The sequence below is a fragment of the Poeciliopsis prolifica genome, unplaced genomic scaffold (genome assembly GCF_027474105.1).
Source record: "Poeciliopsis prolifica strain line A6 unplaced genomic scaffold, Auburn_PproV2 SCAFFOLD037, whole genome shotgun sequence".
NCBI classification, from domain to species: Eukaryota; Metazoa; Chordata; class Actinopteri; order Cyprinodontiformes; family Poeciliidae; genus Poeciliopsis; species Poeciliopsis prolifica.
The window spans coordinates 3,640,509-3,665,719 of NW_026562412.1; the positions used below are offsets into that span (position 1 = coordinate 3,640,509).

Sequence of the window (25,211 nt, forward strand, 5' to 3'; positions counted from 1 at the left end):
TACACACATTTTATGAAAACACAAACATCAAAATGAACTCAAATCTTTAGATTAGTTAGAATTACCTAAATGCTGTTTTATGCATTCAAACAATTACATGAAAATCTAAATATTATGGAAACACTGTCCAGGAACCAGATGAGATGAATGAATTTTGGTTATAAATCTCTGATCCAACCTGAGAATAAGAGCAAAAACCTTGAGAAAAAGCTGCCACTGGAAAAGTGGTGCACTTTTCCAAGTCATGTTCCAAATTAGGCGGAAAAGCCATTCAGGAAGGAAGAGGTCATTACACTGAAGGCAAGAAAAAATAGGGACAAGTGATGTATCTTTGGAATGAAAATTAAGAAAACTTAAGTGTTTAGTCTTAATTCCTCACCTTTGGGTAATTTTTCCTCACACAAAAGTGAGGAAAAATTGGTAATGTCTAAAAGTCAGAGTGAAAACAGTGAAGTCTGTGAAAAATCTCAAAATATCTAGCAGGCGAAAAATGGGATTTCCAAATGGACGATAATCCTAAGGATTCCACCAAATTAGTCACAAAGAGGCTTGTGTGAGTGTAAGACCTGACACATTTACAGCAGTTCTGCTGCAGGGAAATAAGCCCAGAAATTCAGAAAAAGATCTTATACTTTAATGCAAAATAGTGAACCTTTTAAGATGAGTGCTGTTTGTGTATATTGCATGCACCAATGCATGCCACACGCAGGCCTGATGGGGAGAGAAGCTTATCTGTGCTGACAGAACAGAGCAGGCTGCAACCTGATGGGTTTCCTGTGCCGGCTGCTTATGTAAGTGACAGGTTGGAATTTCATCATTCTGACTTTCGGATTGCGGGTCAGGGTAAAGTAACATCCAGATGGGTTTAAATCGAGGCTGCAGGGACGACTGCCAAAAGAGAGGTCTGAGGAGATTTTCCTCAGAGACGCATCTGTCAGATTAGAGACAGAAAAAATGCACAAATTCAGCTAAAAAAAATCTCTAGATTTAAAATGTATGTTAAACATTTCACAATTATGACAAATAATTTACAATTTAAATGTATATTTCAACTTTATTCTCATACAATTTTATTGTCGTAACATGATTATTCGCAAAATGACTTCTCATATTATTATTATTATTATGTTATTCTAATATTTGGATTTTATTCTAATATTTAGACTTCATTCTCGTAATTCTGGCTGTTCTCAAAATATGACTATTTTCATGTGATTACGACTTTACTTTGACTTTCTTCTCGTGCTTTATTCTCATAATTTTATGACTTTCTCATAGGAAGACCACATTGGTGTAATATTATGACTTCTTGTAATTGTGAAATCTTCAGATTTCAACCCCATGAGTTCAGAAACAGAAGCCAACAACCTGGGCTCAACGCCAAAGCACTAAGACAAAAATTTGTCACCACCAGTTTGGATTGTAAGTAGAATTAATATTCAGGGTGAAAAAAAATACAGAAGTTAAAATTAATAATATTTAACACTGGGAAAATGTGAACTATGCATGAATTTAAGAATGTAGAAGGAAAACTTATTGAATAAAAAAATATGCCCACTTAATGAATAATGTAACCAATGTTCTTAGTTTTAGCATCTGTTGTGTAAATAGAAACAAAGATATCACTTTATTTACAGCAAAGCGCTTCATTAACCATGTTTAATGCATATGTTACAAACTAAAGCAGGCTCATTTCTTGTTTACATGTCATACAGTCCCACTGAGAGTCACAATCTGCTGCAGTCATCTGCTCCCTCACACTTCCATGTTTCTCTGCCTAATCACAACACAGTAATTGGACAATGTGAACAGAAAAATCAGACTCCAAACCAGTTTTCTAAATGCTTTTACCCCTTTAAGTTAAATTTTCCTTTAACACCATTATTCTGACTCTAGCAGTCAGGTGGATAACCAAAGCAAATTTTGCACAATAACATGTGATATTAAGTTAAAAAACAAAAAGTAACACTGTCCCTTAAAATTCATATCACGTGGGAAAACAAGCAACATAAAACAATTATTCAGGATGCATGTTGAAAGTGTGCACAACCATGGCACAGTGATGACCAACATAAATAACTTTCAAACGTTTTCCACCTTTAATTTGACATTTTATAGAAATCACCCTACAAACAGACCTGGTTGCATAAATATACACACCCTTATGTCTCATCCAGAGTTTGAACACCTCGAGATGAGACACTTTGAGAAACTGGGACTGCTATGCTTCTCAATTCATCATCTAATTCCTGTTCTCACATGGCAAATTTCCTATATCCAAGCACTCAAGATCAGATATCTTTCGATGTACAGTCAGTTCAAGAAAGTCTAGGCGTTTGTACTCCACCACTGACAAAAAATAAAGCATAAAATCACTTAGAAATCACAAACTGGCTATGAAATGCTCATACCTGCTTCTTTCTTTGCATGGTTACCCTGAATAATTAGGCGTTGTAATTCATACACCAACTCCTGATGTCCACTACTATCTGGTTGAGTCTAAACTTCTTTTTTTTTTTGTTTAATTAGAGACCTTTTTGTAAAATCCATCATGCAAAAAACTAATTCCTTAAGTTTTTTTTATTGCTTTAATCCCAGAAAAGTATCATGTCCACTCCAGTAGATGAGGTGTCTGAAGGAGTGAAGGATGTTTACACTTATGCAAGTAAGTTTGTAACATAATCTCGTACTAATAAATGCATTTTCCAGCTGAACTGTACAGGATATTGCTCACATTAAAGGTGGAAAAACTTAATGATTCCTCTTATTTGCATACTTGGAATTTTATTACAAACGTGTTCTCCTTTTATATATATAAGAGGACATGTTAAGTTTATTAAGTGTTACGTTTGACCAAATATGTACAAAAAAGGTGTAAAAGAAATGTGTGTCATTTACTCACAAAAAACTTCCTGAATCCTGGAAGCTGATCCGTGAGTAAGCGTGCATGTGTGGCATGAAAAATATGGCCTTACAGTGAAAAAACCTTGAACAAATTACTGTGCTGAGGTGCAATTATTAGCGAGTTCACTTTAAGTGCCATTTCCTGGACGGACAGAGGGACTTCTTGTATTTATTTTTCCCTCCAACACGCTGCTGTTATTCCAGGTTCTCCGGGGACTGATGCCTGGAGGCAGTGGGAAACAGGATCCTGGCCTCCGTCTGCAGCCAGCCTGGGCCTGGAGTCGCCGCGGCTCAACCAAAGTTTCAGATCTCTCATCGGGCTACGCAGACATATCGACGCTTTACTGGAGACAGACTGGCAGGCACGATGCGGACCAATGTGCGGCAGATACTGAACCTCATGTGACTCATTAACCTCTGATTTAAAATCCTTGTCATTTTCCGTTCAGAGGGAAATAAAGCAGCTAACTCCGATTTCAGCAGATGGCTAATTAAACATTTACAGCTCTCCCAACTCTTTGGAGGATTCCTCTGAAACTTAAAGTGCCTTCAAGAGGTTTTTGTACTGCAGGGAAATTTTGGCTATATGCACAAGTCTTGTATCAATACAGGCAGCTTATATATCTGCAGCCCAAATGTTTTATTAATATTGAAAAGAACATTAAAGCAAATCATATCTTTCCTTTATCGTTGCACCTGCAGGTTTAAGACAACAAATAAAAGTTTCCAGTTTCTTTGTTGCTTTCTGAGATGAGTAATAATCCCCTAAAAAGACAATTTAGTCATGCAGATGTCCTTTGGTCAGTAGATCCTGATGTGAAAATACTCCCAGATTACTTGGATCCATGAATAGAACAGTATTTCCTTTCCCACATGAGGTCATGAAGTCCAAACTAGCATCATTCTGTTACTTTGTGCACATAGTTGACAGGAAAGGTTCCACTCCTCGAAGGGTCACCATCAATATGCCCGACCTGTCAGAAAATGAGAAATGCAATGTTCAAGTCTCTCACACTGCATAAATAACTCAATTTATAATAAAGAATTTGACATTTACTGAATGTCATTTCAAAACATTTGTAAAATAATGAATGAAATGTCTATGATAAGCACATTAATCATCAGCTGTTAGTGAAAACTATCAGTAAATATAGTTTTGTAGCACAAAGCTGAAAAATGTCTGCAGTGCTTTGCAAAAGTATTCACATCCCCTGAACTTCTCCACATTTTGTCACATTACAACCACAAACTTAACACTTTTTCTGATTTCATTTGTCGCACCGACACAAGTTAGTGCTCAATTATGGAATGAAATTATAATTTCCTTGAAATCTAAAAAGTATGACACGAATTTGCCTTCAGTCCCACCGACTCTGATTCCACTAAATAAAACCCAGTTCAACTAGCTGCCATGTGAAGTCGCCTAATTAGATGTTTTTGTCAATTCTTCCCTCACACTAAAAGCTCACACTAAATTTATTATTAAACTTTAAAAAATATGTAGCTAAAGTTTAACCAGTAATACTTTTATGACAAATTTATGTCAGATCATCATTAATACAGTACAATACAATGAAGCTGGTGGTTGTATCTACAAAACGTGAAGAAGTTCAAGGTGCATGGCAAGTGATTCATTAGGGAGCAACACTGAATACAATTGTTATTCTTAAAAATTCAACTTTTTTAATGTATGATTTTATTTTAATAAAAAACAAAATTCAACCTTTGCAGAGAAAAAAAATGAAGCTTAAAAAGAAAATTGTAGTTGCACTTACCCACCAGTGGGGGTCATTAGTGGCTGTGACCACAATGACCTCATCTTTGAAGAAGGAGAGTTGCTCGGTGCTGACCGCTCGGCAGTCCACCAAAGCCTTGACGCGTTTCTGTGGCCTGCTGACCGAAACCTGCGGGAAACGAGGATCACCATGAGAAAAACCTCTCTGGTTGTGCGTTTCGCCGGCTGAGCGAAACACAATAAGGTGTCTGTGCGGTCGTACCATTGCATTCCTGCGGGAGCGAGGGCCACAAGTCACAGTGGGGGAGGAAGAAGGCGCTGGAGCCGAGGCGTTTCCGTTCCCCACCAGGCTGCAGTACAGCTCCTCCTGGCTGCCCAAGCAGGGCGGCGCCAGAGAGCCCACGCTGCCCTTTCCGAAGCTGCCACCTCCGGTGCTGGTGCGCCGGTAGGAGGTGGTCTTCTCTGAACTGATAACAACACAGGAGGACAGTCATTACAAGAAGAGACACTTGAATTTTACATTTGCATTTCTTTTTCTTTGTTCTGTGTAATTCTCCAGAACTACTGATAGTAGAGAAGACCCTTAGCATGATGCTACCACTTCCATGCTTGACAACTAGTACAATTTGGGGCGGGCGACATGGCTTGGAAGTAAAATCTACAATTTTTTCATCTAAAATTCAACTTCAATCAATCAATTTCCAAAAGTTGATTTTATTTCAGACATCCTTTCTGTGAGCTAAATCCAAAGTTCAAATAAATCTCCAAGGCATTGAATAAATATTTTTATTCTGAGGATAATCTGGAGCTCTTTTCTCACCTGACTGGTCCATCATGATTCAGATTGGACGCCTGTGAGACACTTGGAGGGGTTTGGCCGTCCCAGGTCTGCCTGTGCGATCTTTGCAGACCTCCTTGTCCGTGTGGGGACCGTTGGGCTCTCCCACTGTGACTCTGGGTTTCTGTATTTGACGAAGAGGAGCCGTGTTTCGTTTGAGTCTGAGGACTGGAAGAGTGGGATGTCGGGTTGGAGCAGCGGCGCAGGATGTGGGCTCCTTCCTGGACTGTTGTGACTGAAATCTGCGGGTCTGAGCGGCCTGTGGAGGAACACACAGATTCAATTCTGAATGTCTTTATGGCAATCATGACTTTATTAAGATAATACATTTATTTAAGTAAAGATTATTCCCAAATTCATATAAATCAAAATCTGATCTTGCATCATTTACGCCTGGAAAAAAAAATCATCTTAAATTGAGCCATTGCAGTAAAATAATCGATAAAAGCCAAGTTTTCATTACAAATGTGTGCAAAACTTTGTTGATATTCCGCCAATGTAAAAAAAAAAAATAGAAAAAGCAATTTTGCAATAGCGATGTTTCCATTGAATAATTATTAACATGTGAATGTGTTTATTCATTCAATGTCATTACAAAGCATACTCCAACTACTTCCTGTTGTTTTCTTCATATTTTCTGCTGGTTACGGTTTTGCAAAATACATACATTTTGATGTAGGCGAAAAACCGCCTCATCCAAATCTTTATCAAAAAAATTTGTGTTTTTCTTTATTTGGCGTGTTTCCATTAAACAAATTTGTTTTGTAATTCCAATTTGACCAAGTTTATCGTCAATGGAAACGCAGCTACAGTGACCTACCTCTTAGGACTGATTTAGCTGGCAGCGGTGGCGGCAGAGATGCTCCAGTGGTGGCGCTGTTGGCAGGATTCTTATACAGGAAGTCCAGATTCTCATAGGTCTGACAGGGCCTGAGACCTGGACCTGTGCCATTGTTGGCTGTCCACTGGGCGAACGCAGATCCACCACCTCCGTTTGAAGGAGGAGAGCGGTTTTTGGGTAACGGACTCACCTGAAGGTAGAAGGAAGGAGAATGCTATAAAAATCTCCACCTTTCTGGAATCTTCTTTGGCTAAATGTCAAGCTCAGTAACTCAGTATTTGAGTGTGTGTGTGTGTGTGTGTGTGTGCGTGCGTGCGTGTGTGTGCGTGTGTGTGTGTGTGTGTGTGTGTGTGTGTGTGTGTTTACTCTCTCATCCAGGTCATCCTCACTGTCATAGAACTCCTGAGACTGACTCTCCCACATGTACTCCACATGGATCTGAGAGTTGAACTTCCCGCTTTGGGCCAGCTCCAACTGAACAAACACAACATGCATTAGTAGAACAGAAAAGACATTCTGCAAGGACACATTCAACTCTACGGAGGCCCCGAGAGGAAAAAAGAAATGTTTTCCCCCCCTTTGCGTTACCTCACAATAATGTCTTTGGTATTTTTTTTCATGCAGCATCTTGAAAACTGAAAGTCTTTCTGCTACAATATAAAGTTTTTCCATGTATGTCTCTCATTTGTGAGATATCAACCAATTTCACTGATGATCTTTTTATAGATATTAATTAGACATTTGCAATTTACTGCGAAGTAACATAAAATAAAATATTTCCCAGCAGGCCTCTAGGGGGCTCTGTAGCAGAAACTCCTTTAAAAAACTGAACTCATCATTCAGATTCAGTTTTATAAAGGGGACCTGGAGGCATCCTGCTCTCAGGTCACACGCTTTAGTTTATTCTGGATGACTCAAAGCTGTTCTCAGGTCAGCTGTGAAGTCCTCCCTGCATGTTCTGGTTTTGACCTGGGGTCTTCATCCGTTAGGATGTGACTAGAAAACCAACCTCCAAAGGGAGGCTTCCTGTTCACATCAAGTTCAACTATTAACACTAACACTCCATCCTGTAATCCAAGGTTATTCACGTCAGACAGGATGTGACTGAAGTTAATCCACTTTAGTGGGGGCTGATGGCCGGTAAGAAAATAAAAGCGGTTTATAAATGATGTACACTGAGGCCTGCTGGGGAGTTTTCTTTAAGCAGGGTTTCCAGCTGTGGACGTTGTGCTTTTTGGTTTCTGCTCTTTGTTTTCTGGTAGGTATTTTAATAATGTAATTTGAGCTCACTTTGGAGAATCGACATTCTATTAGCATTTTATTAAAATCTTTAAGAACAGAGGGAAAGTGTGCGCTCACCAGCTCGATGCAGTGAGTGTGCTGCAGCTTCTTGGCCAGGTCTAGAGCCGTTTCTCCGCTTGAGTTCACTACAGGAAAAACAACGGTAAATGCATGAGTTTCACTCCTTCCTGATGGTAACAGAAGGCTATTAGTAAAGTCCCTTGCAAAAGCATAAATACCGCTGATTATGTCCTGAGGTAAAAATCACCAGATAAAAGGTTAGGAGGAAGTTTAAATCAGGGTTCTTCTTTTATCCAATTTCATAACGGTAAGAAAACCCACTACAGTCCATAGTTTTAATGTGACAAAATGTGAGAAAGTTTGGGAGCTATGGAAATGTTTGGGAGGTTCTGTGGTCCAGTAAAATGTACCTGCATGAATAGAAGCCTTTGCTTTGAGAAGCAGCTTCAGTGACTCAGGATTGTGGTGCAGGACGCTGTAGTGAAGAGCCGTGTTCCCTTCGGTTGTTTTCTTCTCCAGACAGTTGCTGCATAATAAACAAACCAAACACACAGTTCATCCGAAGCTTCACCTCACTGCTTTTACAGCCTCTGTGAACAACAGATCTGTGTCTGGGTCTAACCTGTTCTGACAGAGGAAGTCCACCAGCGCAAGAGAGCTTCTCTCCTCCAGACGAACAGAGAGGTGAAGAGCCGTTTCTCTGACTCCCTACAGGAGGAAGAAAACAGTTCTGATTCAGTAATGGTTCTTCACAGATGCCCCTGCTTTATTTACAACAGTTAATCTTCTCCCCATTAGGTTCTGGATTTTTAAAATGTAACTGTTTTATGCTTGCAAAATATATTTCATGAAAAGCAATCATGAAAGCATGGTTTTAGAGGTAATTGTGTTTTAGTAAGAAGTGATATTACTGCACCTGCAGCATTATTTGTAACACTTTCTCCTGATCTGACCAGAGGATCATTAAATCTCACAAAAATATAATCTGATTTAAGACATTTGTTTTGTGCTTGAATTCATTTTGAAAAACTCAATGCAAACTATCCCCATAAAAACTGAAGCGGCCAGTAAACTGTTAACCACGACTGTATATTTACACGCTTTTTTTTAAATGACAGAATATAAGCCATCTGTCCAGTCTGGTTTAGCTGCACCACTGATCTTGATATTCTCTCAATGAAGCTTAAATTAGAGCTCAATTCGCAGCAACTCTTGTATTTTCATGCTAAAAAGTGAAAACTCTCCTGCAGTTTCATCTGTTTACATGAAGAGCTAAGGGAGTGGCGGCACTGCCTCCCTAATTCAATAAGCTCGTCTCATTTTCTCTCCAGAGACACAAGCTTTGACCTACAAGCTGAAATAATAAAAGCCAACCAACACAAACAAACAACCTCTCAACCACAAAGTAAATCACACTCCACATGCTGCTGCAGCCGGCCAGGAAGCCCCTGACAAAAGTTTAGAGCGTGATTAAAGAGAAGAAGAAAAGGCAGATGGGGGGATGGCAGAGGAAATAATAGATGAAGAGATGAGGAAGAAAAAAACATGGATTAGAGGCTAAAAAAGATGGGAGGCGTTTGGAAACCACTCCGAAGTTTCCCAAAACTTGACTCACTTTTTTACAATGTTATATGAGAAGGAATTAGATTTTACTTCAATTTCAACACCAGTTATAAAGAAAAAGAAGTAAAAACTTTCTGAAAAAGGTTACCAAGTTTACCAACTTTTTGTTTATTTATATCAAATGCAAGACATTTCGGCTTCATGACACGAATTTGAGATAAGTGTTCAACTCGAGGCTCAGGGGCAAAATCCAGCCCACGATAGCTTCTGGTGTGGCCCTCTAGACTCCAGACAGAGGCATAAACACAATCTTCAAGATAACTTATGTGTCCAGATATTATTTTATCAATCAAATCAAAGCATTTTTTATCTGCCAAATTACATAAATAAGTCCCAGTTTCTCTGGATTCCGCAATTGTGGAAATTCATGCTAAATCAACAGATCCCCACATTTTTTGGTGCAAATGTTTTCTGCAAAACATTGGGTTTAAGTGACTGTTTTCTCCCATTTGTGGATGGCATAATTTCTTATTTTTACTATCCTGGTGTCTCAGTTTTATTTGATATAAAGTTATAGTCTGTTATTGATATGGCAAGTTACAAAATGTCACTTTTACTGTCATACATAAATGAACATTTTGTAAAATTCCTTACAAATGTTTCGAAATTAGCATCACAAAATCCAGGCAAAACATTATAAACAATCACAAAATTCTGGAGAAGCTGATCAGTGTGAAAAGATGTTCAGCATTATTTAAGTTTAAGAAGAACTTTTTGCTATTTATTAATATTTTAACATTTTGTCGATGGGTTTTATCAATACATTCTGACACAACTAGCCCTTGTGAACAATCATGAACTTGATGTGGCCTAAAATGAAAATGAGTTGGACCCCCCTGCTCTCTCAGGAACAATAAATGATCTTCACCTGTCCTTCAGGGAGCACCAGCGGTTTGGCCAGGTCTGTTCCCTCGGCATAGAGCTGCAGAAGCGAAACAAGGTCCCGGCTCCTCACCGCGTCGTACAGGCGACCCGGATCCGACTCTTCCCTGCGGAGGACGTACCGACGTTCGGCATACTTTGCCACTATGTACTCCTTCCTGGCATTCCTGTATGGTGAGGGAGGCTCATTAAAGATCTGACTTTATACTAATCAGATGTTTGACTGAAGAGACATCAGGAACTCACATGTCGCTCTGTGGTAACGGTTTGACAGAGTCATTAGGAAGCCCTGCTTCCATGATGTCATTAAACCTGGTGTTTCCGATGCTGACGGCCAACTGGGGAAACACACGGGAAAAAAAGAGCAAAATGAAGGCACGTCTGGGAAACGCTGGTATTTAATGTTTTCATCTGGATAATCCATAGGTATAAATTATAATATTCTGAGGTGGGTTTTTCTCGTACCAGTAACTCTGAGGTACTGAGCAAATCCAGAGTGAGCGACTGAATCCTGGAGTAATGGACTCCCAAATCCCTGTGGATGCCAGAGCATTCGATGCATGTGAGGATGCCCAGGTTGGTGGACAGCCATGTTGGGTCTGATGCAAAACAGAAAAGCACTTCAATTAAAACTACAGGCATTGCAAATAAACCAGTGGGTCCAAATATTTGGCCATCGAGACCAAATTTAATTCCAAGTATAGTTGATTAAAAACAAAAATATTCTGTGATTGTGAATGAATTAGGGAGTCATTATTTCTTTAAAAAATGTTTTCTAGGAAGATTTTAAAAATCTACTAAGATTTTTATGTAAAAGACAAAAGACGAGTTGTGTCCATCTGCACAAAAGGCCAGTGCTACAGGAAAACATGTTTGTACCATTTTTGAATTGAAAAATTCAAAATTAATTTTATATTTTGAATCTAAATAAATATTTTTTTAAAGATATTTTCTTTACAAAAAAAAACCACACAAATATTTCCCCCTACAAATAAAAATATTGCAATTAAAGAAGCTTGCACAAAATAAACAAAGCAAATAATGAATTGTTAAAATATTTTTGATGAGGGACCAGCTGACCTGGCGCCCCGCAGTCTGCACACGCCTCATTTCCTGGCATGTGTCGCAGATCTGCGATGATGGACTGGGAAAGTTCCTGCAGGCCGCTGTCCTGCACGTGGAGCTGATCTCCTCCCAATGCCGTGTTCAGGGCCTGCTCCTTACTGTTCTGCAGCACCGACACCCAGCTGAAAGCAAAACCACACAAAATGCCACGTTTCACAGTGAGACAGTGGGAAATCTCTGTGTCCAAAACATCAGACGTTTTACAGCGTGTCTTGTGCATGTGCTTGCACTTCGTTTAATGATCAGTCAGCACCACTTTTACTTTCTCAGCTTTATTAGTAACAAGACCCATACTGAGCCACATCTGCAACTTTGAGAGCTTCGGAACGTCTTTGCTACAAACTGTTTTCATCTCTCTGTGACCCCACAAAAAAAAGAACCTGTCAAGACGCCCATAGATGAAAGAAAAGCAGGGGACATTTACACACCCTCATCCAAAACCACATCAGAACACACTCAGATTCCTCACTAAAGACGTCCCACCCAGAACCAGCTGGGACCAGTGAGCCTCTCAACTAGTACACCGTATGCTTCACTTAATCTGAGCTATAAAAAGGTAAGGTTTTGCTTTTAAGCATCATTTTTACAAGAGAGAAGTTACAGGATTGGCCTGCCAGAAACTCAATAAGCTGAAGCACCATCATTTTGCACTAAACTGTTGCGCTAGCAAACGAGAGTCCTCTGTGTGGAAGTTGTTACCCGCTGTCTGTCGTGGAACATGATCCTAAAAGTGTGGCTAAAACGGACTGAGTGACTTTGTTCGCCTCCTTCGCTGCCATTGCTAAAACTAAAGGCAGACAATAATTGTAAAAGAGCAGAAAAGCCATGTCCTTTTCACAACTGCTCCATCTGTTCTCTGATTGACCTCATGGAAAATCTATTGGAAGAATCCAAGTGAATGGGAGAAAGCCCAGACTGTGCTGCGATTTGGAAGAAGTGGATTAGTGTCCATGCTTGCCTTCCCATAATGCCATATCTGGAATGCTGTTTTGTCAAAAAAAATGCAAAAATCACCCACACTTTCTGTTTTAACTTATCCAGTTCAGGCAGAATTTTTTTTCAGTGAAGTCTGCAAAACATCCTCCTTACACAAACCTACGCTCTGTATTCAAGAGCCTTCCTTCACTTGTCACGACTCGTTTCTAAGATAGTAAAATATAAGATAAGAACTGAACAACACTAAGCTGCAATGTCATCAGCACTTACATGAGACATTCCTGCTCATCGTCTGCTTGGAAATGATATGTCCGATTATCTGGAATAAATAAAAAATAAAAAGTCAAACAGCTGGTAAACTTGTTGGAACCTATATTAAATTAATTTCCAACTCATTTAAAACACATTTAGATTTCATTTCATATTTTAGGGATACATTTTAGGTAAAAAATAGACATACGAGTGACCAAATCAAATGTCTTCTTGTCCTCCAGGTTGGGCCGCACCTGACAGGTCAGAAGGTTCAGTTTGGCTGGAGGTCGATTGATCTGAATAAAAAAAACAAAACTTTCAGTTGAAGGACTTTTCAGACTTAAGCTTTATTTTCTCATTTGAATGAACAAAGTGAAAGCTTTTATTCCTCACCGTACTGTGGGAAATAGTCAAGTATCCAAATTTGACTCCACATTTTCTCCTCTGCCAAACTTTCCTGATCCTAGACGGTTAAGAGTGTAAAAGAAAAAAAAATCATCTGTTTTATCAGTGATATTACATTATTAGCAGGTGTGATTTGTGGTGAACAGCAAAGTGAGATCCTGAGCCAACCTGTTCCTCTGGTTTGGGTAGATCTAAACAAAGTGCTATCAAATTTTATAACTTCATTCCTGTTTTCATCAACTCAACTGGCTCAAGTTAAGAAAAAAAAAAAGAAGCAGAGAATATATTTTGTTTCTTGTCACTGGCCTGAGGAGGTTTTACTTTCCTCTGGTCTGTCATTTATTCAACTGAACCACATCCACTCTCCTATCTCAGGATAATCTAGTTGTGTGTGAATGTGTGTGCATGCGTGTGTGTAAATGCTGCAAAAGTTGGATCTGCCGGTTCGCCAATAAACTCCAAAGGAGGGGCCCCTGCTCAACTCTTCATCCCATAATAACAAAAACCACATGGTCCAGACAAAGCTCGACTTCGCCCCTCTCCCTGCATGCCTTTTCAACAGGCTCCAATGTCTTTTGATTGTTTTAAGTTGCATTTATAGCTTTGAAAAAAAGCATGAAAAGGCACTGCAAACGCAAAAGTATCCAAACAGGACAATTAAGATTTCTTCATCAGAAAGTGCTATCAGTCATTTGCTTTTTTTTCCCCAAGACCAAATTATTATCCAAATCCATCAATGGATTTCAAAAACCAGAGATGGATTCTTAAGTTGTAAGTAATTGTAAGACGACTGATTCAAAAATCAGAAGAAATCACACACCACTGCTCTTTAATGAGTTCATTTAAACTGGTTAAATCAATTTTGGGATAAAATAAAATGGATGTGAACTTTTGATAAAAGCTGTATGTGCAATCCTACTAAAAATCGATTATTTATTTATTGAACCCTGATGAGTTTATGTACCCGTCGCTCTTCTTTTGGAGGAAGCCGGATTTCTCAGTCCCGTATTTCTTGTTTCCTTGTGGCTGGTGGATGCTGTAGCCATTTCCAGAATTCTTCCGGTTCAAATACTCCTGGGATACAAAGACAGCTTAAGAACTTCACTCACAACATTAAACCAGTTGGTGGTTGTGGGATCTAACATGTACTGTGTGTAGTTCTTGTATTTTGCAACAGGTCAATAGGATGCAATGTGAATTTGTGTAAATAACGCAAATTAAAATGGACATTTTATTTAAAAGAACAAAATATTTTGATTCTTACCTGTTGTTAACTAATAACTTAGCCTTTGCAACATTAGACTGAACTCATTTGGTGAGGATTGTGTTTTTATTTTCATTGAATTTTTTGCTTGTTTGTTTGGCTGCTAGAAAAAAAAGATGAGTCCAGAACACATTCTTATTGGTTGTTAACTATAATGATATATTTTACATGAAATTGGCTGTTTACACAATAATTCCTTTAAATGCAGTTTTAAATTAAGTGTATGAGATACTGGCTGAGATATTGGGCAGAAGACATTCAGTACGGTATCAAAGAATTGAATAAAACAAATCTGAACTCTGCTTACCTCTTTTCCCTCGACCTGCAGAAGTAACTTCAGAGAATCCCTCAGCTGAAGGAGTTTTTTTACCTCCTCATCCTGCTCAAGTCGCATCTGCAACACATAAAAGTGTTTTACTCAACCTGAGAAATGCAAAATGAAATTAACTGGAAGAGAAACAAGTTATGTGTTCTGACGGTTCATTAGATAATTTGTATTTTTACCATCATAAAGTTAAATTAGAACTTTTTGAAATGGCATGAAATGTTGCAGATTTGGTCTTAATACTTATTTTAAAAAAGCCTTTTTCCTTTAAGAAAGTATTTGGGTTAGCAAAGCCTTTTTCTGCATTTTCTTCCTGGGACCCATAATACGTTTTTGATTTTTTACTTCCTTCTCGAGGCTGAGGTCTGGCATGTCTGAACAGGTCAGTGTTCTGCTTCTGCCCACAGAGAACCAGAAAAACATCTAACGCTCCCAGTGCCGCTGCTAGCAGCTGTGCATAAAGCTTCATCTTTGCAGATGAAGTGGTTGCAGACTGGTCTCCAACCACTGAAGACCAGTGGTTGGAGAAATTTATTTTGCATCAAGAAAATATGGAAATAAGGGAATCTTTCAGACAAAGTGCAATACTGTAAGCTGAACTTGGAGGGGAGAGGAGCAGTCATCACCTGTGGGAAGAGAGGCTTTGGTTTTTGCAACTGACTTAAAATGAAACTGAAACAGAAAAGTCAAATCTTTTCTAGGAGTCAAAAAATATCCGTTTGGTGACTCATTACAACTGAAGGAAATAGGTGCAGAGGGAGTGTATAAACTGAGGGTTAGATGGCACGTTATCTTCTGGCATAACATCAGAAACAACACAGACATGATTTAGTTCTTCTGACTTTTGAATCCGGAGGTATAATACAATAAAAACACAACTGCCTCATGCATTTCCAGTAACAGGGAGTTTACGGTAATGCTGGTTATTAAACACACATTAAATCCACAGGAAGGCTGTGGGATGGATCGATCCCCGTCCCAAACAGTCGGCTCAGCCCCGTCTTTACGAGGCTGGGAGCCGTTGAGGCATTCTGCCAGAAACATGCACAGATTTCATCTCTTCTTCACTGGGTCTGATGTTCTGGAGCCACTAAGTTCTAGTTTTTATGTTTAATATAGGAAGCATAAAACATTACTGGAACTACAGAGGCTACGTGTGACTGAGACAGCAGTGCAAAGTGAGAATGGTTAACTAAAAATACAAGAAAGATCAAACGTCATTATCATGTTTATATCGCCTAGTAACTAAATGAGCAATAGAGGACTTGCAGACCACCCAACTTTTTAAAAACAAGGAACCTGAGAGTTTGTTTTTACTACTGAAGGTTCTCAGTTTTCAGCAGTTCACTCCATGTAAAAAGAGGCTCCAGCTGATTGTTGAACCCTGGATTCAGGAGAAGATATGGCTCTCAAAAGAAAAAGGTGCATTGCTCCACCTGCCACAAGACTCTAGTGAAGGACCTCGAGTATCTCAGTGAGTCATTTAGAAGGAAAGAACAAGAGACGGATAAATTGATAAAGATGTCATTTGTAATCCAGGTGCTGTTAGACTGAAATAATGAGATTTCAGATACAAGCAGGACACCGTCACATCTGGTTTCCAATTGTAATAGAGGCAATTAAAACTTATAACAGAAATGAGATGTAAAGATGCTGGCATGATGTGATTAGGACTGGAAAAGGATCTTATTTAGATTACAATAGTTGATAAATACTGTTTATGAGTCGCAATTCAGTGAGGCTAAGGCGGCTCTATCAATGTGCGACTGTAAACAGGATGACTCTGCAATTTAATTTGAGGTAAAAATAAGCCACCATAAACAATCTGCACAGACTTAATGTTGAGTCTAACTCCTTAACTTTCCAAAAGTTAAGGAAGTTGGGAGGGACTTCCTCAGTTTTCCAAGTTTCAGGTCCTGCTTTACTGACTGAATGTAAAAAAAAAAGACAACAGGAAAAAACTGTTTCTGTTTACCGTGTGAATAGAAGAAGCAAGTTTCTCAATGAATGGAGTGAGATTCTCTGCAGCTTTCAGCCCATCCTGAAAAAAACTGAAATCAGAAAGTCATGACTGGTATCCGACTCTGAATACCTCGGTTTCCGGCAAACAAGCATGACATGCTGCGGCTGCAAAAGTAGTTCAGTATGCAAGTAAAAACATTTCTAAGAATTAAATAAAATGATGGTCTACAGTTAAAATGGTGGAGCTGATAACTGTTGACAGACTAACCTGAGCTGGGCCTGGAAATATTTGATAAGGCTTTGGAGAAGATCGGGTCCCTGACGCACCTTCAGCTCTTGGATCTTCAACAGATACTAAAAACATAAAAACACATTTGGTTTAAAACTGCTTCATAAAACTGAGCTGCAGAGCATTTTGACAAAATACTTTACAAGCAACTTTGCTCTTGTTGTTAGTGCTGCATTCTTTCCGATATATCTTTATGCCTCTTCAAAGGTTACATTTTACAACACTTTAGTAGGTCATTGGATTCGAAAGGCTTCAGAGAAACAGAAAGCTGCGAGTAGAAGAACTGCACTGTGAGCGTCATTAAACAGCATAAGAAACCATCTGTCTTCCTGTAGTTGACGCAACTCAGTGACCTGTTTTCTGTTATGTTTATACTCATGCCTGTTTCTTTGAGTTTTCCTGGATGTGTGTATGAACAGGGAGGGAGGGAGGAGGAAAGGCTGAAATGGAAATTCCTTTCCCCTGCCTCTTCCATTGGTGTTCAGCTGGTCGACGTCAAAATTACAGACCTCCAAATTTTCCCGAGCTACTTCTACATGAGCTACATTCTCATCTGAAGCAAACACCTTCAGTAAAATTTCCCTCGTTTTGGGCAGTGGCATATGTCTGATTACATGTTGGTAATCAGACATATGATCAGACAATCAGACTTTTAGCATAATAGGAAGGCTAAACGCAAGACAGCAAAGTCTCTCCTTTTAACCTTTCCAAACTTCTAAGGTCTGCCTGTCACGAAACATCTAAAAGTTGGAAATATTTTTAGTCTTTCCAAAAGTCTGATGGTTAAGATGAATCTCAACATTCTCCAGGGAATACACAGGGAGACTGTACTTCAGCAACGCTAAGGATGCTAAATGCTAATATGAGAAGCTAAAAACAGCATAAAATGGTTCTGTTGTAGTTGTTTCAAACAACTTTGTCGTTGTTTACAACGACAAAGTTGTAAGTAATTAATGATCAACAGACAATGAATACTGTTTATTATTATCCTTTTAGAGGAAGTGGAATGGGTTCAAACAGGTGTTAGCAGGTCAAAGGTTACGGAAAAGTCAAATATTAGATAGTGGTCACAAAATCCTGATTGGTGGAACTTTTACACCGACACAAAGTTAAAAACCCTGGAATGAATGAATGAATGAATGAATATGAACATCACCAGCATGAAGCAGCTGCTTTAGCTTCCCACAGCTTTGGTACCATATGCTGCTTATTACCAACTGCTATCAGCAATTCAATACGGTAGTTATTGCAATAAATATCAGCAACAAAAATTAATCATCAAAAATCCCAAGACTTCTGAAGCAATTGCTTTTTCACAATGACCCTGCTTCTTTTATCAGCAAATTGTACTGCAGTGTTATTGCTTGCTTCTAAACAGAAAGAATGAGTAGATATTGAGATTTAACTATTATGTTTTGCTTTCTGTTCTGCTCTGCTGTTTAATGAATTGTTCTTTGCAGTAGGAGGCCAACTGTTTCCTACGATGAGGCTCTAAGAGCTGGGAGAAAACCAGCAGGATGTCAGACAGGAAACACCAGCCAGTTTGTTAATAGCATTGTATTAGCAAAGTATTCACATCTCCAACCTTTTCACATTTTGTTGCTTTGCAGCCACAAACCTGAATTGTTGGGGTTTCATCTGATGGGCCAACACAAAGAATCACATAACTGTGAGAGGAAAATGTCAATGCCAGATGGAAAATACAACGCACAAGGCGGACCACCAGCGTAAAAATAAATAAAAGCCACCACAGGTAAGCAAGAGTCTAGGTTTTAATGTTTGAACTGGCCCTGATCCCTGCCTTCTCTCACCTCACACATCTGCAGCTGGAAAATCCTCCTCTCCCTCTCCATGTCCTCCCCTCCATCTGATCCGTCTCTCCTGATCACCCCCAGCTGCCGCGTCTTCTCCCTTCTTTCCTTCTCCAGCTTCCCTCTAAAAAAGGGAAGAAGAAAGCAGAATTTGAGGCAACAGAAATAGAGGATCGTTCTTAATCATTTACCACCGTCACATGTTTAAAAGTCTGTTTTCCGAAGAGACATTGTTGTGTCATCGTGTGAAAGAATGATTCTTTTTAACTAACTCATCTGAAAAGATGAAGGAAAGTCAGAAAAGGTAAAGCATGGTTATATCAGTAGAAAATTTTTTGACAGCACAGATGCTGCATGCTTTAAGGTGTCTGGGCTTCATCTCACTGCAGAGTAATGGGAAATAACCAAATGTACAACATATTGTTCTGTGCTTTCAAATGTGCTTTATAGTCACTGAACTTTGCCACATTTGCTCCAGTTAAACCCACAACTTCAATATTTCACTGGGATTTTATATGACTGAGGACAGAGTAGTGAAAATGGAAAAAGTGGTGCGTGGTTTTTAATATATTGCACATAAAAATCCAAGAGCTGTGGAGTGGATTTGTGTTCAGACTGTTTAAAACTTCAGGTTTTCCAGAAGCGTTGCAGACCCAGAACTGAAATGTTTCCTTGTTTGCAAAATAGCTCAAATTTCCCCAGATAAGATGTACAGCTTCTGTGAGCATCAATCGTTGATTGGATTTAGGTCTGGACTTTAACTAGCCCATTCTAACACTTGAACATTGCTTGATCTAAATATGTGGCTGTATGTTTGTGTTTCTATCCTGCTGGTAGATCAAGCTTTCTGTTCTGCTCTGCTATTTAATTAATTGTTAGGGTTAGGGTTAGGTAGGGTTTTCACTAGATGTGGCTCTATTCATATTCTGTTCAACTTTGATGAGTTCCTCTGTCCCTAGAGAAGAAAAGCATCCCCAAAGCAAAATGCTGCCTCCTCTGGCGGGGATATGTTCAATGAATTTAGGCCCAAAGGCTTAAACTCTTAACTCCTCTGACTGGAGCATCTGATAGGTGTCCAGTCAACAGATTCTCTCACCTGAGCTTTGAATGTGTGCAGCTCCTCCAAATGTTGTCATTTTTACAACATTTTGAAGTCAATCTGTTACACTATCATTCTTTTAGTATATGAGATTAAAGAAACCTTTATAATAAAATATGCATTTCTTTTCTGTGTAGCCCAGCAGGTCATTGTGATAGATCACAGCTTGAAAAAATGTCCCTTTCATTCAAACAGCTTTTTCTCAGAGTGAATATCAAGAATGTTGCAGCATGAGCAAAGAGATGAGTGTAATTACAATTTTATGTCATAATCCTTCCAACTCTTCTCCATGTGTTTCTTGAGCTCCTGTAAGAGAGGAGAATGGTTTCAGAAAAGAGACGTAATTCCTTCGGTTGCGTCAACCTGCACGCCGTCTCGCTGAGCAGGATTTCTGTGGCAATTTGCCATCCGCCACGGTGACGGAGAAACAAAGTCCAGTCATGGAGTCAGCTGTTCATAGACAGGGCAGGGACCAGAGCTTACCTAAGCATTCATCTGCATTACTCACTGGCTTGTTGGCACGGTGAATCAGGAGGACTAAAATACTGAGCAAGAAAAGCAACACTGAGGCAGAGCCAGGCTTTACTCAAGCTTACATAATCTGGACAAAATAGGATAGCATTTATTGTCCCTAAGAAGGAACGTTATATATTAATAACCTCATAAATTATCACCCATAGTGGGTAACATATGTATGTATGAATTGCTGTTTTTGTCCATTATTTTATTTCCTGTAAAGATTGTACAGTTATAGCTTAACGTCTGTATAATTTGTGCAAATGAACCTAAGTAAAATGTTTTGTTTGTGCACAAAATCGTAGCCAATAAAGCTCATTCTGATTTTATTATCCGTCATAAAATTATGCTTTTTCTTAATATCATTTCATGCACCATTTTCTTAAAAATAATTTTACCCTTAAAGCACCGATTTAAAATTTTTGGTAGAGTCCAAAGATGCAAACCAGGGCTGAAATGATTAGTCGAATTAATTATGATTAATCAATTTTGAAGTAATTTAGTAATCATTTGATCAACAACGGACTCAGATACATGCCTACAGAAAACAACATACTCAGAGTAGTAATTAAGCCTAACTGTCCAAGAATATATGTTTTGAATTCAAGACAGAAAAACCTGAGTCTGTAAATATGTTTTACCCGAAACTCCTGAAAAGTTTTAGCTTCAACTGGTTAAAATTATGCAAAAATAAATAATCTCATCTTTTGCCTTTTGCAGTTTTTGCTGTCCAATTAATGAGTTAATCCAAGAAAAATAATCATCATATCAACCCTTCACTGTATTGATGTTAAGTCAAGCAGAAAGTTCTGAGCTTTTCTCATATTGATTATAGAAGTGTTTTTTGTCTTTACTGCAAATGATCCACAAAAAATATTTCAAAACGAGTTCAGTTATTTTGTTTCCAAAGAGCTGCATCTTGTCACTCACTGAATATTTAACTATAGAGAATAAAAACAAGAATATTACTGTCTTTGTGCAAAACACAAAAGATGAGAAGAGCACACTGCAGCCAAATCAGTAAGATATCACTTACAAATTTATTATTTCTGGAAAAAGTGAAACTGATTCTTTTAGATTTAAATTGTGCATTTGCAATCATTTTAATAAAAAGGCCTCATGCTGTAGACTGAAATGATTACTTTGGATAGCATAAAAATACTTTTCAAAGAGCTACAGTAACTATAATAAATCCATTGATAAAGCTGCCGAGGTTACAATTAATTTAAAGCTGCAATATTAGAATCTCTTCATGTCTGCTAATGCCATTTAAAAACTATAAAGGTTGTTTTTGCTGAAGTGTTATTTGTCATGTGTTCATACTCACTAATCTGCTGTCCCGGAGTTCAGACTTCAGCACATTTTCCAGAGGAAACGCCATGATGTTGTTGAGGTTTTGGACCTAAAAGATTAAATCAAACAGCAAATGACTAAAGAGAGTTTAAGTTTCCTTTACAACATCACACATGGCACCAATCAAAGGAAACATGGATCAACGCATACACACACACACTCCCTTATACATGCTCAAAACATTCACTCAGTATATTTACTATATTTCCCAATAGGCCTGCATTTCTGGGAACGAGAAAATGAGGCGCACTCATTTCGAACTGGTGAGTCACCCAATGAACGACGCGAGGCTCCTTGTGATGCAACTGCGATGGTAGGGGTTTGGTAACGGTAAAGAGTGGGTTGTAATTAAATTCAGATTTGGGAGGTCACAATATTTTGGAGATGAATTGAGGAGGAATGAATCACAAAGCAACAAGCAGGTTACCAAACAGTCACAAACTACAGAAACAAAAATCAATCTACAAGAAATTTCTAAACCTTTTCCATGGTTCATGTGAACAACTAACTAAAAAACAATCAAATCTGCTTAATGGAAAGATTTAAAAAAAAAATAGATGAGGGCTCAAGAACCGTCATGTAAATGTAACTTAAATTCTTTCATTCACTTTTAATTTCTACAATCTTCTGAGATTCAGACCAAACATCATAAATAGTGAATCTGGTTCACCTGATTTTCTTAGAAAATGTTCATTTGCATCTTTAAGCTAAAATCATAATGTAATGCAAAGTTAAAGAGGAGCCAAAGATTCTGGTTGATACGGTTACATAATATCAACAAATAAAAAAGAAACCTCCTGTATTTTCTGTATGTCTGGATAAGTTGTAGTATAGATATCAGAGTCTTGTCTTCCAAAGATTATTGAGGAATATGTAAAATTTCCCCAAACTTTGCTGAATTAGGTCTGAGGAAACCAAGTAGAATCTTTTGGTAAACTTTTGGAAAAGGACATTTCGCCACAAATGATTAAAATCTGGGCTTGCGTTTTGGGGAGAACGTGAATGAAATTCACAAGAGTCCCAAACGTTCAGAGTTCTGCAAGAAGGCTTAAGATGTGGAATGCAACATCGCAGTAGATCTAAAAACCAAAAAGTGGTTCCACTTTACATCCAACTCATTTTTGCAAGTTATAGTAAAGTCAGAATGAGGTAGGCTCAAAACATTTACCCAAGAAGTCTAAATCCTGTCATTGTAGTTTTTATATTAATTTATATTATAGTGAATCAAATTGTTTTTTGGCCCACAGCATAGCTACACATCCACAACCTCCATTGACCATCCTCAGGCTTCTTGTGTTGCTTTTCTGGTGAACTGATCTTCCTTAAGACAGATAATGTCCAGTCACTTCCGTGAGTTGACTCCACGGCTAACCTTGCTGTTGACACAGCGGCCTGGACTCCAGAAGGAAAGCGTTGGGTGGTTTCCAGAAGCTGAGGCAAGCAAGTTCATAAGTTAATCTGACACAGGAAAACACTGTGAAGATGTGACAGAAGATCAATGTTTGCCTTAAATCACTCATTTTAATCATTCAGATCCACTTTTAACATCTGTTAGGCATCGTCTTCACCGAGAGGCCCTGACTGACACAATTTGGGGAGGGGGTTTGGTGAATGTGTGCTGGTTCTGACTCACGCCTCACCCATTGAGGCCTGGGATAAATTATCAACACTACAGAGACAGAGAGAGATCAGTGGGAGGGTTCTGGACAGTCCCAGGCAAAAGGTGCAGCTAATAAAAATCCCTTTCTTCACACACCGTTTGTGTTCAGGTTACACCATTCTTTTCATCTTTGTTTTGTCTATTGTCTGTAGTTCAAGTTCCCATTTGCACTTTCTTCCACTCACCAGATTTTTGAAGAGGGACGTGACCTCTCTGGTGAAAACGGCCAAGTTCAGGAAGCCTGTGGAGATTTCGTTGTTGTCCTGACTCAGATGGCTGTTCCCCAAGTTCTCCATCACCTCAATGTACTGCTCTTTGTTTTCCACGTGTGCTAAAAAAAAAAAAAGACAGACACGCAGAGCATGAAGATTGATCCAGACAAAGGAAAACAAATTACTCAAACTTGCACTACAAGTTGAGAAAACCTGATGGTGGCAGACAGTTTGACAAACATGTGGTACAGATTAGAGCAGCAGACACACAAAGATCCATGTTTCTGTGGTTTGCATGGCTCTAAGGTCATGACCTTGGGCAGATTAAAGACTTGAATCTTCATGAGCATAAATTGGTTTGTCATTGGCAAATGTTTGTTTACAATTACGTGAGACATTTATGATGCTGTCAGCAAAATTATCCTCATCATCTCTTTTGTCCAATGTGAAAAAAAACAAATGTTACATTTTACCAATTTGATATTTTGTTAGAGAGGCCTAAAAAGCAACACACCTGCAGCTCCATGTTTTAATATAACGGTATGTTATTTCTTAGCGGCCTTTATGTGCTCATACTTTATATCTAAAATTTCCCAGTGCTAAAATAACTTAATGAAAAACAACATAAATACCAGTTTGGCTCATACTGTCTCTTCAAATGTTTCATCTTAAAGAAAGGTTTAATTGCAAACAAAGAAAGTAATTGTTAATTAAAAAATAAATAATAATAATTCTGTTCTTAGTGGAGAAGCTTCTGGGTTTTGCAGCAGTAATTAACTACGAGGGCTCAAAACAGACAAGAAAAAGCTTTTTACTTGAGTTTTATAAATCTGGTAGGGAGGAAGCATCTTTAACCTGAACCATGAAGGGGAGTTTTTAAGTGGGAGGATTTCTAATTCTTACTAACTGACTGACTTCAGATATTCCCAGTTCAAACTGTGATTCCAACTGTGAGACATGGAACATTTTCCACTTGCATTGCACATGTGTATATTTGAAAATTCACAGCAGATTTTTGAGTTAAATCACTTTTAGGGCTAAAAGAGAGAAGAAAGATATGCTATTTTCAGGACTAAATCCCATTGTTTTACCTACAAACATCATGAAACAGTGTTAAAAATCACTTCAGAATGAATAAATAAAATGATTCGCTAATGTGACATAAAAATAACATTTCCAGGCCTAACGGTGCAGAACACTGTACATTTCCCCTCATTGATCTAAAGTAAATATGAACCATTTACAATGGGAGCGAATCCGAAATGTCCCACATAAGTTAAAGAAAACAACTGAGGTTAATGTATCACAAAACCTCCTTCATTTTCTGGAGGTTGGAACAACCTAACCTCCTCCCAATGTTCCAGTTTCCTGCGATGAAATTTCAACAGGATGTTAAAGACTAATTTTAAAGGTTTCATGGAGGTTCTAAACTACACACTTCTCTCTCGTTTCCTGTCCTCAGAAAGCAAGAACACAAAGCTCTGCATCAGCTAAATGTATTCAAAGTTTGTTAAATGTTTTCATGAAGTTCGTTCTCCATAAAACCATCATTTATAGTTTTACTGCTGAAAATAAAGGCTTTTTATTTTTGAAACAGGAGTATGTTTCCATTCTCCGTCACACTGAGCGAAGGGGACATGACGTTCTCTCTGTCAGCTGACGTAATTTCAATAAACAGAGTGTGAAAACCGACAAAAAAACCCCTAGCTAGGGCAAAATAGGCTTTCACCTCAGTTATTCTAACTATCCCCAAAAGAGAAAGGATGTCAACAGGGAATTATAAAACAGGTAAATCAGGGCAAACATAAATGCCAAGAAACTTTGATTTTATAAATAAATTTATGAAACTCACAAAGCAAACAGCTGAATCACCAAAA

The 25,211-nt window shown here is 38.5% G+C and overlaps 1 protein-coding gene across 1 annotated transcript in view; it reads right to left on the minus strand.

Annotated features, from left to right (window-relative positions):
• Positions 1–1,597: 1,597 nt before the first annotated feature.
• The window catches only part of asap3 (ArfGAP with SH3 domain, ankyrin repeat and PH domain 3), a 31,369-nt gene continuing 7,755 nt past the window's right edge, over positions 1,598–25,211 (minus strand). Inside the window, exons 3-26 of the mRNA XM_055053402.1 lie at positions 23,308–23,453; positions 21,437–21,511; positions 19,850–19,899; positions 18,495–18,618; positions 16,663–16,748; positions 16,408–16,483; positions 14,415–14,501; positions 13,808–13,917; positions 12,832–12,901; positions 12,647–12,734; positions 12,457–12,505; positions 11,206–11,372; positions 10,591–10,724; positions 10,372–10,463; positions 10,112–10,292; positions 8,243–8,328; positions 8,031–8,146; positions 7,678–7,745; positions 6,685–6,792; positions 6,298–6,508; positions 5,460–5,736; positions 4,902–5,106; positions 4,680–4,808; positions 1,598–3,878 (exon numbers count right to left, since the gene is read on the minus strand). Of these exons, the coding sequence (XP_054909377.1) occupies positions 3,804–3,878; positions 4,680–4,808; positions 4,902–5,106; positions 5,460–5,736; positions 6,298–6,508; positions 6,685–6,792; positions 7,678–7,745; positions 8,031–8,146; positions 8,243–8,328; positions 10,112–10,292; positions 10,372–10,463; positions 10,591–10,724; positions 11,206–11,372; positions 12,457–12,505; positions 12,647–12,734; positions 12,832–12,901; positions 13,808–13,917; positions 14,415–14,501; positions 16,408–16,483; positions 16,663–16,748; positions 18,495–18,618; positions 19,850–19,899; positions 21,437–21,511; positions 23,308–23,453 (2,810 nt within the window). The 3' untranslated portion in view covers positions 1,598–3,803. The remainder of the gene's footprint in view (positions 3,879–4,679; positions 4,809–4,901; positions 5,107–5,459; positions 5,737–6,297; positions 6,509–6,684; positions 6,793–7,677; positions 7,746–8,030; positions 8,147–8,242; positions 8,329–10,111; positions 10,293–10,371; positions 10,464–10,590; positions 10,725–11,205; positions 11,373–12,456; positions 12,506–12,646; positions 12,735–12,831; positions 12,902–13,807; positions 13,918–14,414; positions 14,502–16,407; positions 16,484–16,662; positions 16,749–18,494; positions 18,619–19,849; positions 19,900–21,436; positions 21,512–23,307; positions 23,454–25,211) is intronic.